At 56.9% G+C, this 13,305-nt stretch overlaps 1 protein-coding gene across 1 annotated transcript in view; it reads right to left on the minus strand.

Moving 5' to 3' along the window:
• Positions 1-952: 952 nt before the first annotated feature.
• flad1 (flavin adenine dinucleotide synthetase 1) overlaps positions 953-13,305 on the minus strand; it is a 44,442-nt gene continuing 32,089 nt past the window's right edge. Inside the window, exons 4-8 of the mRNA XM_073061189.1 lie at positions 10,977-11,124; positions 10,006-10,104; positions 8,853-9,042; positions 6,723-6,796; positions 953-3,451 (exon numbers count right to left, since the gene is read on the minus strand). Of these exons, the coding sequence (XP_072917290.1) occupies positions 3,316-3,451; positions 6,723-6,796; positions 8,853-9,042; positions 10,006-10,104; positions 10,977-11,124 (647 nt within the window). The 3' untranslated portion in view covers positions 953-3,315. The remainder of the gene's footprint in view (positions 3,452-6,722; positions 6,797-8,852; positions 9,043-10,005; positions 10,105-10,976; positions 11,125-13,305) is intronic.

The following is a 13,305-nucleotide window of genomic DNA, read 5'->3' on the forward strand; positions in this document are numbered from 1 at the left end:
CCCATATTGACTGGGACTCCCATACGGTAAAAAGGCTGGATGGGAAAGAGTTTGTCAGATGTGTTGAAGGAAGTTTCCTTACTCAGTACATAGACATCCCAGTTAGAGAGTGTGTGATACTAGATCTCCTTTTGGGAACAAGGCAGTGCAGGTGACACGGCTTGTGAAGGGGAACACTTTGCATCTAGCGACCATAATGCCATTAGTTTCAAGGTAATTACGGAAAAAGGTGGGTCTGCTCCTCAGGTTAAGATTCTAAGTTGGAGAAAGGACAATCTTGATGGCATCAGAAGGGATCTGGTTTGGGACAGGTTCAGAAGTGAATTTTTTCACGGTACAGAGTGTGTATGTTCCTGTTAGAATAAAAAGCAAAGACAACAGGTTTAGGGAACCTTGATTTTCCAGAGTTATTGAAGCAAAAGGTGTGCTTCTGGAGTATAAGAAATGCAAGAGAACACTTCAGAAGGAATCAGAAGGGCTAAAAGAACGGATGAGGTTGCTGCAGCAGACAAGGTGAAGGAGAATCCTAAAGGCTTATTGAGAACAAAAGGAGAGCGAGGGACAAAATTGGTCCTTTGGAAGATCAGAGTGGTAAGCTATTTGTGGAGTTAAAAGGAATGTCAGAGATCTTAAATGGATTTTCTTGCATCTGTAGTTACTCAGGAGTCTGTAGAAATGAAGCAATGCAGCAGCAAGGTCGTGGACCCTATACAGATTACAGAGGAGGTGTTTGCTGTCTTGGGGCAAATTAGGGTGGATAAATCCCCAAGTTCTGACAAGAACTCCTCTTGGACCCAGCGGGAGGCTGGTGCAGAAATTGAAGGGCCCGAGTAGAGATATTTAAAACATCCTTAGCAACAGGTGAGGTGCTGGAGGATTGGACGATAGTTAATGTTGTTCCATTGTTTAAGAAATGCTATATGAATAACCTAGGAGAAACATAGACCTGTGAACCCATACATCAGTAGTTTAATTATTTATGGTTTTATATTGCTATATTTCTACACTATTCTCGGTTGGTGCAACTGTAGCGAAACCCAATTTCCCTCGGGATCAATAAAGTATGTCTGTCCGTAGTCAACGTGGCTTTGTGTGTGGTAGATACGTCTAACCAAACACAAGAGCTTTTTGAGGAAGTTACCAGGGAAGTTGATGAAGGCAAGGCAGTGGATGTTGTCTACATGTACTTTAGTAAGGCCTTTGACAGGGCCCCGTGTTGGAGGTTGGTCAAGAAGGTTCAGCTGAGGTATTCAAGATGAGGTAGTAAATTGGATTAGACAGTAGCTTCACAGAAGAAGCCAGAGAGTGGTAGTAGATGGTCGTCTCTCTCACTGGAGGCCTGTGACTAGCGGTGTGCCATAGGGATCGGTGCTGGGTCCATTGTTGTTTGACGTCTATGTCAACAATCTGGATAATAATGTGGTTAGCTAGATAGTGAGGAGGATTATCAAAGCTTGCAGTAGGATCTGGAAAAATGGCAGATGGAATTGGATGCAGACAGGTGTGAGGTTTTGCACTTTGGGAGGAGCGGTAGGGTACTGCGTAGTGTGGTGGAACACAGAGATCTGGGAATACAGATCCATAATTCCTTGAAAACGGCACCACAGGTGGACAGGGTCATAAAGAAAGCTTTTGGCACATTGGCCTTCATAAATGCATTGAGCACAGAAATTGGGATGTTATGTTGAAATCGACGAGGTTTAATTTGGAGGATTGTGTGCTGTTTTGGTCACCTAACTACAGGAAAGATGTAAGTAAGATTGAAAGGGTACAGAGAAGATTTACAAGGACTTGAGGGCCTCGATTTTAGGGTAAGGTTGAATAGGTTAAGACTTTATTCCCTGGAACACAGAAGATTGAGGGGAGATTTGATACACAATTTGTAGCGAGGGTAAATGAGAGCAGGATTTTTCCACTGAGGTTGAGTGAGGCTACAGTAAGAGGTCATGGGTTAAGGGTGAAAGGTCTTGTGTTTAAGGGAAAATGAAAGGGAACTTCTTCACTCAGAGAGTGTGGAATGAGCTGCCAGCACAAGTGGTGGATTTGGCATCAATTTCAACGATTAAGAGAAATTTGGATCAGTATACGGATGAAAGGGGTTTGAAGGGCAGGTTGATGGGACTTGGCAGATCACTGGTTTAGCAAGGACTAGATGGGCCAAAGGGCCTGTGCTGTGGTGTTTTGTCTAGTCCAGGAACGGCTTAGGTGGTGCCCACTACAGTTCAACAGCCCCGTCACCCCAGCATCCCGTCTCCCCATGGGATGGGGCTAGTATGGGACTTATTGTCAGACCCCTAACTGCAAACATCGGGGCAGGGTTACTGGGTTCAGCCAGTATCCCCCTGAACACGGAACGGGAAGAGCAGGGGCGTGGAAGGGGAAGAGAGGATGCGTGACGGGTGAGGGGGAGTGAGGAGGAGAGTGGGAGGGGGAGAGGGGAGGGTGGGGGAGAGAGAGGAAAGTGAGGGAGGAAGTGAGAGGGTCGGGAGGAGTAAGCATAGAGGAGGGAGAGGTGGGGGGGCTCAGGGAGAGCAAAGGTAAGGCGAAGGAAGGCAAAGGAAGGGGAAGGTAGTGAGGGCAGTGAGTGAGGGGTGAGGAAAAGGAAGGGGAGGGAAGGGGTAGTGTTGGAGGGGGAGATGAGGAGGTGGGGAGATGGAGGTGTGAGGGAGGAAGGAAGGGACAGTGTTGCAGGGAGAGGAGAGGGTGAGGAGGTGGAGGTGAGGGAGGAGGGAAGGGCAGTGTTGGGGAAGAGGAGGTGGAGGTGAGGGAGGAGGGAAGGGGCAGTGTTGGAGGGCGGAGAGGAGGAGGTGGAGGTGAGGGAGGAGGGAAGGGCAGTGTTGGGGAAGAGGAGGTGGAGAGATGGTGGTGTGAGGGAGAAGGGCAGTGTTGGGGAAGAGGAAGAGGTGGAGAGATGGTGGTGTGAGGGAGGGGCAGTGTTGGGGAGAGGAGGTGGAGGTGAGGGAGGAGGGAAGGGGCAGTGTTGGAGGGCGGAGAGGAGGAGGTGGAGGTGAGGGCGGAGGGAAGGGCAGTGTTGGGGAGAGGAGGTGGAGGTGAGGGAGGAGGGAAGGGGCAGTGTTGGAGGGCGGAGAGGAGGAGGTGGAGGTGAGGGCGGAGGGAAGGGCAGTGTTGGGGAGAGGAGGTGGAGGTGAGGGAGGAGGGAAGGGGCAGTGTTGGAGGGCGGAGAGGAGGAGGTGGAGGTGAGGGAGGAGGGAAGGGGCAGTGTTGGAGGGCAGAGAGGAGGAGGTGGAGGTGAGGGGAGCCGGTGGGAAATCCAGCGAGGAGGACAGCGACCACCCAGTGAGGATCTGCATTGAGTTACGTTCGTGACATTCGCTCCTCGGCCTCCTTCTCCAGCTGGTAGGCGGGACGGTAGCACTCCTGGCCCAGCACTGTCACGTAGCGCAGATTGGGGTTCTTTCCGGTGTTGTCCATGCTGCCCAGGGAGGTGTAGCTGGGGATGGGGGGACAGGGGTCAGAGAGAGAGAGTGGACACGTCACCACAGTTCCCCGCCTCCCCTCCCAACAACTCCCCCAACACAGGGAGGGAGCGCCGCACTGAGGGAGGGGTAGTGAGGATGAGGCTCTTGAGCTGTGGGAGGAGGGGTGAGGTGGTGGGGGGAGGGAGCACTGCACTGAGGGAGGGGTAGTGAGGATGAGGCTCTGAGGGAGCCTGAGGGGTGAGGTGGTGAGGGAGGGGTGAGGTGGTGAGGGAGGGGTGAGGTGGTGGGGGAGGGGTGAGGTGGTGAGGGAGAGGTGAGGTGGTGGGAGGAGGGGTGAGGTGGTGAGGGAGGGGTGAGGTGGTGGGGGAGGGGTGAGGTGGTGAGGGAGAGGTGAGGTGGTGGGAGGAGGGGTGAGGTGGTGGGAGGAGGGGTGAGGTGGTGGGGGAGGGGTGAGGTGGTGGGGGAGGGGGTGAGGTGGTGGGAGGAGGGGTGAGGTGGTGGGGAGGGGTGAGGTGGTGAGGGAGGGGTGAGGTGGTGGGGGAGGGGTGAGGTGGTGAGGGAGGGGTGAGGTGGTGGGGGAGGGGTGAGGTGGTGGGAGGAGGGGTGAGGTGGTGAGGGAGCAGTGAGGTGGTGAGGGAGGGGTGAGGTGGTGAGGGAGGGGTGAGGTGGTGGGAGGAGGGGTGAGGTGGTGGGGAGGGGGTGAGGTGGTGAGGGAGAGGTGAGGTGGTGGGGGAGGGGTGAGGTGGTGGGGGAGGGGTGAGGTGGTGGGAGGAGGGGTGAGGTGGTGAGGGAGGGGTGAGGTGGTGGGGGAGGGGTGAGGTGGTGGGGAGGGGTGAGGTGGTGGGAGGAGGGGTGAGGTGGTGAGGGAGGGGTGAGGTGGTGGGGGAGGGGTGAGGTGGTGGGGGAGGGGTGAGGTGGTGGGAGGAGGGGTGAGGTGGTGGGAGGAGGGGTGAGGGTGGTGAGGGAGGGCGAGGTGGTGGGGGAGGGGTGAGGTGGTGAGGGAGGGGTGAGGTGGTGGGGGAGGGGTGAGGTGGTGGGAGGAGGGGTGAGGGAGGGGTGAGGTGGTGGGGGAGGGGTGAGGTGGTGGGAGGAGGGGTGAGGTGGTGGGAGGAGGGGCGAGGTGGTGAGGGAGGGGTGAGGTGGTGAGGGAGGGCGAGGTGGTGGGGGAGGGGTGAGGTGGTGGGGGAGGGGTGAGGTGGTGGGAGGAGGGGTGAGGTGGTGGGGAGGGGTGAGGTGGTGAGGGATGGGTGAGGTGGTGGGAGGAGGGTGAGGTGGTGGGAGGGGAGGGGGTGGAGGTGGTGAGGGGGGTGGTGGGGAGGGGTGAGGTGGTGGGAGGGGGGTGAGGTGGTGGGGAGGGGGTGAGGTGGTGGGGGAGGGGTGAGGTGGTGGGAGGAGGGGTGAGGTGGTGGGAGGAGGGGTGAGGTGGTGGGGAGGGGAGGTGGGTGGGGGAGGGGGTGAGGTGGTGAGGGGTGAGGTGGTGGGGGAGGGGTGAGGTGGTGAGGGAGCAGTGAGGTGGTGAGGGAGGGGTGAGGTGGTGGGAGGAGGGGTGAGGTGGTGAGGGAGCAGTGAGGTGGTGAGGGAGGGGTGAGGTGGTGGGGGAGGGGTGAGGTGGTGGGAGGAGGGGGTGAGGTGGTGGGAGGAGGGGTGAGGTGGTGAGGGAGGGGTGAGGTGGTGAGGGAGGGCGAGGTGGTGGGGGAGGGGTGAGGTGGTGGGAGGAGGGGTGAGGTGGTGGGGAGGGGTGAGGTGGTGAGGGATGGGTGAGGTGGTGGGAGGAGGGGGTGAGGTGGTGGGAGGAGGGGTGAGGTGGTGGGGGAGGGGTGAGGTGGTGGGAGGAGGGGTGAGGTGGTGGGGAGGGGTGAGGTGGTGAGGGATGGGTGAGGTGGTGGGAGGAGGGGTGAGGTGGTGGAGGAGGGGTGAGGTGGTGGGAGGAGGGGTGAGGTGGTGGGGGAGGGGTGAGGTGGTGGGAGGAGGGGTGAGGTGGTGGGGAGGGGTGAGGTGGTGAGGGATGGGTGAGGTGGTGGGAGGAGGGGTGAGGTGGTGAGGGAGGGGTGAGGTGGTGGGAGGAGGGGCGAGGTGGTGAGGGAGGGGCGAGGTGGTGGGGGAGGGAGCGCTGCACTGAGGGAGGGGTAGTGAGGACGAGGCTCTGAGCTGTGGGAGGAGGGGTGAGGTGGTGGGGGAGGGGTGAGGTGGTGGGAGGAGGGGTGAGGTGGTGAGGGAGGGGTGAGGTGGTGAGGGAGGGGTGAGGTGGTGGGGGAGGGGTGAGGTGGTGGGAGGAGGGGTGAGGTGGTGAGGGAGGGGTGAGGTGGTGGGGGAGGGGTGAGGTGGTGGGGGAGGGGTGAGGTGGTGGGGGAGGGGTGAGGTGGTGGGAGGAGGGGTGAGGTGGTGAGGGAGGGGTGAGGTGGTGGGGGAGGGGCGAGGTGGTGGGGGAGGGGTGAGGTGGTGGGAGGGAGGGGTGAGGTGGTGAGGGAGGGGTGAGGTGGTGAGGGAGGGGTGAGGTGGTGGGGGAGGGGTGAGGTGGTGGGAGGAGGGGTGAGGTGGTGAGGGAGCGGTGAGGTGGTGGGGGAGGGGTGAGGTGGTGGGAGGAGGGGTGAGGTGGTGGGGGAGGGGTGAGGTGGTGGGAGGAGGGGTGAGGTGGTGAGGGAGGGGTGAGGTGGTGGGGGAGGGGCGAGGGTGGTGGGGGAGGGGTGAGGTGGTGGGAGGAGGGGTGAGGTGGTGGGGGAGGGAGCGCTGCACTGAGGGAGGGGCAGTGAGGACGAGGCTCTGAGCTGTGGGAGGAGGGGTGAGGTGGTGGGGGATGGGTGAGGTGGTGAGGGAGGGGTGAGGTGGTGGGGGAGGGGTGAGGTGGTGAGGGATGGGTGAGGTGGTGAGGGAGGGGTGAGGTGGTGAGGGAGGGGGTGAGGTGGTGGGAGGAGGGGTGAGGTGGTGGGGGAGGGGTGAGGTGGTGAGGGAGGGGTGAGGTGGTGAGGGAGGGGTGAGGTGGTGGGGGAGGGGTGAGGTGGTGAGGGAGGGGTGAGGTGGTGAGGGAGGGGTGAGGTGGTGGGAGGAGGGGTGAGGTGGTGGGGGCACTGCCTACCAGAACACAATGGACATGACACCCACAGCTAACGGGGCCGTTGCCCTGTCACTGTTTCTGGGATCTTGCTCTGCACGCGTTGCGGGGGCGGGGGGGAGTGGGTCGTGAGACTCGGGAATTCCTGGGAGCTTGGGAAGGAAAGCGCGGGACTGAGCTCCCCTGAGCGGGACAGGGAGAAGGGGGTCCCTAGCCGGAGAAAGAGCACCTACCCTTTGTCATAGAGGATGCAGTACGGGATGTAGAGGGTGCGTAGGAACTCCCAGATGTCGTGGTAACTCCAGTCCTGGGGACAGGATACAGGCGGTCAGAGTCACTCGCTTCCTCACAAAACCCCTCCTTCCAACCCACGGGCAAAAAGGAACACCCAACCGGGACTGGGTGTAGCTTTGGCTATTCCACCACAGAGGCATCACCGGTGCTGGGACCCCGAGCAACAGGAACACGGACGAGATTGGGAAGAGGAGTTTATTTCTGTATCGGCAGAATGCGGAGTTGGCCCTTCTAGCCCCAGCAACCCCACAACCCCAGTTAGTTAACTCAATCACGGGACAATTTACAATGACCGATTAACCCACCAACACCGTGGGAGGTAAGCGAAGCACTAGGGGAAACCTCATGCATTCTGTGGGAATGCGTACAGAGACTCTACAGACGTGGCCGGAATTCAATCCGAACCCTGGAATGTCCCAATCTGTAACAGCCTCATGCTAACCGCTATTCTGCCACGGCTGGGAAAGAGTGCGGAAAGGACTCATGGAGTCCGAACGTCCCAGGAGTCCAGAGCTCGAGGCCTAGTGTCTGGCTATTGGTGGGTGGTGTGATCAACATGGAGGGCCGAGGGTAGATTGGAAATCCAGAGGTCGAGGACTCTATGCAGGAACCACAAGTTTGTGGATATCTGCAAATCCTCTGGGAAGTCGTGCCCAGTGGCCGTCATCCCCTGGGGAAGTCGTGCCCAGTGGCCGTCATCCCCTGGGGAAGTCGTGCCCAGTGGCCGTCATCCCCTGGGGAAGTCGTGCCCAGTGGCCATCATCCCCTGGGGAAGTCGTACCCAGTGGCCGTCAGTCACCCTACCAGGGATGGGGTTCCTCACCTACCGCCCCACCTGCCACCGTGTCCAGCACATAATCCTCCATAATTTCTGCCACCTCCAACAGGATCCCACCACCAAGCACATCTCCCCCCCACCCCCCGCTTTCGGCAGGGATCGCTCCCTACGTGACTCCCTTGTCCATTCGTCCCTCCCCTCTGATCTCCCTCCTGGCACTTACCCTAGCAAGTGGAACCTGCCCCCACACCTCCTCCCTCACCACCATCCAGGACCCAAACCGTCCTTCCAGGTGAGGCGACGTTGGGGTCATCGACTGCATCCGGTATTCCTGGTATGGCCCCGGTGTGACCCGAAGTAAATTGGGAAACTGCTTTGCCGAGCACCTACGCTCTGTCCGTCAGAAAGCGTGGGATCTCCCAGCGGCCACCCAATCCAGTTCTACTTCCCATTCCCATTCTGACATGCCAGCCCAGGACCTCCTCTACTGCCACACTCAGGCTGGAGGAACAACCACCACCTTGTATTCCATTTGGGTAGCCTCCAACCCGATGGTATGAACATAGATATCTCAAACGTCCGGTTATTGCCCCCCCCCCCCCCACACTGGCTTTCACCATTCCCCACTCCCATTTCCCTCTCTTACCTGCCCATCACCTCCCTCTGGTGCTCCTCCACTTTCCCTTTCCCCCATGGTCCACTCTCCTCTCTTATCAGATTCCCCCTTCTCCAGCCCGTTATCTCTTTCACCAACTTCCCACCTCTTCTGGTTTCACCTACCACCTTGCACTTCTTCCCCTCCCCTCTCCCCACCTTCTCATCTCTTTCTCCAGTCCTGGTGAAGGGTCTCAGCCTGAAACATCGACTGTTTACTCTTTTCCATAGGCGCGTTTGTGTGTGTTGCTTGCAGAGTTTTCTCGTGCGCGTGGGCAAATGGGGTTAAGGATTGCATGGGGCAAGGATTACAAAAGGAGTGAGAGAGCCGCATTAGTAATGGCACGCGCTGGGAACTCACAGCGCCGGAGTTACGTTCTGGGCCTGCTGAGACAAAAACATGTGCTCTCGAAGCCCACCCCCAAAAGAGAATGCCTCCTGCTCGTCTGACGCACAATCCCCTCACAGCGCGATTCATTGGCCGCATCTGCACTCCCACAGTCTCGCAATCAATCCGGCACGGTGCAAATGGGACTAGCTTAGACGGGTGTCTCGGTCAGCAGAGACTCGACGGGCTGAACGGTCTCCCTCCCTTGCATTAGGAGACGCGGAACCATCCCCTGCCCCTCGCGCTCACCAGCAGTGGATTCACCCTCATGTACTCCGGCCAGCCTGGGTCGGTCGGACACATAGGGGTCAGGGTCTGGGAGTAGGGGTCATCGCGTCGGGTGCCCATCAGCACGGCCTTGATGTGAGGGTGGCGCACCTTCAGGTCCGTCAGCGCCTCCTTGATGTTCCCGCACACGGTGTAGAGCTGCAGGTTGTACCTGGGGCAGAAATAAGCAGCAAGCAATGGAGTTATCACCTTCCACAATGCTGCAAGGGTCCAGGAGTTTATATACAAAATACTAGACCACCTGAGCGAGTTACAGACTGGGAACTAATCCTGGGGTCGGAGTGGGGTTTGTATATAGAATAACAGATCTTTAGGGGTGGGTTACAGGCTGGGATCTAATCCAGGGGTTCAGGGGGTTGATATACAAAATAACAGATCCCTGGGAGTGAATTACAGATTGGGATCTAATCCAGGGGTTTAGGGAGGTTTATATATAGAATATCAGATCTCTGGGTCACAGACTGGGATCTAATTCAGGGGTTCAGGAGGTTTATATATAGAATAACAGATCCCCACAAGTGGGTTACAGACTGGGATCTGATCCAGAGGTTTATATATAGAATAACAGATCCCCAAGAGTGGAAATTCAAACAACAACACACACAAAATGCTGGTGGAACACAGCAGTCCAGGCAGCATCTATAGGGAGAAGCGCTGTCGACCTCGTGTTTGCCCAAGAGTGGATTACAGGTTGGGATCTAATCCAGGGGTTCAGGGGGTTCATACACAGAATGACAGATCCCTGGGAGTGGGTTACAGACTGGGATCTAATCCAGGGATTCAGGCGCTTTATATACAGAATAACAGAACCCTATGAGTGGGTTACAGACTGAGATCTAATCCTGGGATTTAGGGGATTCATACACAAAATAACAGATTCCTGAGAGTGAGTTACAGGCTGGGATCTAATCCCAGGGTCGGAGTGGGGTTATATACAGTTGGTGTGGGGGGTTATATACAGAATAACAGATCCCTGGGAGTGGGTTACAGGCTGGGATTTAAACTGGGGGTCAGGATGGGGGGTGGGTTATATATGGAATAAGAGATCCCTGGGAGTGGACTACACAATGGGATCAGGATGGGGATTGGGGTCTGCCAATGGTGACCAACTCACCTCTTGCAGGTGTCCTGAATGAACTGCTCCAGCTCTGGGAAAGGTGACACTATCCGGATGTACAATGCCTGCAGCTGGTGTTTACACCCGATACTCGCCCTTCACAAAACACAGCACAGACTGGTCACTGGTATAGTCAGGGTTGTCGGAGGCTTCCCCTCCACTCCCCACACCCAGGGGAAACAGCATCACCCAAACCCACAAGCAGGTGCAGGAGTACTCTGCCCAGCCACTGGATGACAGTAGTGAGCAACGATAGTGGGGGAGAGGTGGAGCCAATGAATGTGGGCGGGGCAGAGGAGGAGGGGCACCAGAACTCAGGGTTCACTGGATAGAGTAGAGGCAGTTTCACTCAGTCCGACACCGGGAGTGTGTGATGGGACGGTGTGGAGGCAGTTTCACTCTGTGTCTGACCCCGGGAGTGTGTGATGGGACAGTGTAGAGGGAATTCACTCTGTGTCTGACCCTGGGAGTGTGTGATGGGACGGTGTGGAGGGAGCTTCACTCTGTGTCTGACCCCGGGAGTGTGTGATGGGACAGTGTAGAGGGAGACTCACTCTGTGTCTGACCCCGGGAGTGTGTGATGGGATGGTGTGGAGGGAGCTTCACTCTGTGTCTGACCCCGGGAGTGTGTGATGGGACGGTGTGGAGGGAGTTTCACTCTGTGTCTGACCCCGGGAGTGTGTGATGGGACAGTGTAGAGGGAGCTTCACTCTGTGTCTGACCCCGGGAGTGTGTGATGGGACGGTGTGGAGGGAGTTTCACTCTGTGTCTGACCCTGGGAGTGTGTGATGGGACAGTGTGGAGGGAGTGTGTGGAGGGAGTGTGTGAAGGGTCGGTGTGGAGGGAGTGTGTGAAGGGTCGGTGTGGGGGGAGTGTGTGAAGGGTTGGTGTAGGGGTAGTGTGTGAAGGGTCGGTGTGGAGGGGTTTCACTCTGAGTGCAATCCGAACCATCCCTGTGTATCTCACACCTGCTGACAGCTGCGTGGAACAGATGCACAAGAACCGTGCAGTCCTTTCCGCCGTTAAATCCCACACAGAGCTCGGACAGACTGTACTGGCCTAAGGCTTCCTCCAGTGTCTTCAGTGCCGCTGACACCTTCTGTCCGAGCCGTGATTCTGAGGAAAACACAAGGACAGGATTGGTTGGCTGTCTGTTCACTGATGTAACCAGCACTGAAATCTCACCGACCTCCGCATCTCGTCCAGGTGAAGAGATTAATTCCACCAATTATAGCAACCAGTCCACAGAATCTACTCTTACCAACAACAGAGAAATATCTGCCCAATCTACTTAGAACACAGAGCAGCACACAACAGGCCGGTTGACCCACGACGTTGATCCGACATTTCAACCTACTCTCAGATCAATCGGGCCTTTTCCTCTATCAGACATGTCCCTATGTACAGTAACGTATCTGCCTTATATCACCCCGGCAGCACCTTCCACACACCCACCACTTTCTTCATAAAGAACCTCCCTCTGACATCTCCCCGTACTTTCCTCCACAATCACTTCAGATTTATGCCCCCTCACATTAGCCAATTCCAACCTGGGAAAGAGGCCCTGGTCCATTCGATCTATACCTCTCATCATCTTACATACCTCTATCAAATTGTCCTCCTTTGCTGCAAACAGTCCTAGCTTGCTCAACTTTTCCTCAAAAAAGCCATTCCCTCTAATCCAGGCAGCATCCTGGTAAATCTCCTCTGCACCCTCTCTAATCCAGGCAGCATCCTGGTAAATCTCCTCTGTACCCTCTCTAATCCAGGCAGCATCCTGGTAAATCTCCTCTGCACCCTCTCTAATCCAGGCAGCATCCTGGTAAATCTCCTCTGCACCCTCTCTAATCCAGGCAGCATCCTGGTAAATCTCCTCTGCACCCTCTCTAATCCAGGCAGCATCCTGGTAAATCTCCTCTGCACCCTCTCTAATCCAGGCAGCATCCTGGTAAATCTCCTCTGCACCCTCTCTAATCCAGGCAGCATCCTGGTAAATCTCCTCTGCACCCTCTCTAATCCAGGCAGCATCCTGGTAAATCTCCTCTGCACCCTCTCTAATCCAGGCAGCATCCTGGTAAATCTCCTCTGCACCCTCTCTAATCCAGGCAGCATCCTGGTAAATCTCCTCTGCACCCTCTCTAATCCAGGCAGCATCCTGGTAAATCTCCTCAGCACCGTCTCTAATCCAGGCAGCATCCTGGTAAATCTCCTCAGCACCGTCTCTAATCCAGGCAGCATCCTGGTAAATCTCCTCTGCACCCTCTCTAATCCAGGCAGCATCCTGGTAAATCTCCTCTGCACCCTCTCTAATCCAGGCAGCATCCTGGTAAATCTCCTCTGCACCCTCTCTAATCCAGGCAGCATCCTAGTAAATCTCCTCTGCACCCTCTCTAATCCGGGCAGCATCCTGGTATATCTCCTCTGCACCCTCTCCAATCCGGGCAGCATCCTGGTAAATCTCCTCTGCACCCTCTCCAATCCGGGCAGCATCCTGGTAAATCTCCTCTGCACCCTCTCTAATCCGGGCAGCATCCTGGTAAATCTCCTCTGCACCCTCTCTAATCCGGGCAGCATCCTGGTAAATCTCCTCTGCACCCTCTCTAATCCGGGCAGCATCCTGGTAAATCTCCTCTGCACCCTCTCTAATCCAGGCAGCATCCTGGTAAATCTCCTCTGCACCCTCTCTAATCCAGGCAGCATCCTAGTAAATCTCCTCTGCACCCTCTCTAATCCGGGCAGCATCCTGGTATATCTCCTCTGCACCCTCTCCAATCCGGGCAGCATCCTGGTAAATCTCCTCTGCACCCTCTCCAATCCGGGCAGCATCCTGGTAAATCTCCTCTGCACCCTCTCTAATCCGGGCAGCATCCTGGTAAATCTCCTCTGCACCCTCTCTAATCCGGGCAGCATCCTGGTAAATCTCCTCTGCACCCTCTCTAATCCGGGCAGCATCCTGGTAAATCTCCTCTGCACCCTCTCTAATCCAGGCAGCATCCTGGTAAATCTCCTCTGCACCCTCTCTAATCCGGGCAGCATCCTGGTAAATCTCCTCTGCACCCTCTCTAATCCAGGCAGCATCCTGGTAAATCTCCTCTGCACCCTCTCTAATCCAGGCAGCATCCTGGTAAATCTCCTCTGTACCCTCTCTAATCCGGGCAGCATCCTGGTAAATCTCCTCTGCACCCTCTCTAATCCGGGCAGCATCCTGGTAAATCTCCTCTGCACCCTCTCTAATCCGGGCCGCATCCTGGTAAATCTCCTCTGCACCCTCTCTAATCCAGGCAGCATCCTGGTAAA

Source organism: Hemitrygon akajei, chromosome 11, assembly GCF_048418815.1.
Source record: "Hemitrygon akajei chromosome 11, sHemAka1.3, whole genome shotgun sequence".
In the NCBI taxonomy this organism is placed as follows: domain Eukaryota; kingdom Metazoa; phylum Chordata; class Chondrichthyes; order Myliobatiformes; family Dasyatidae; genus Hemitrygon; species Hemitrygon akajei.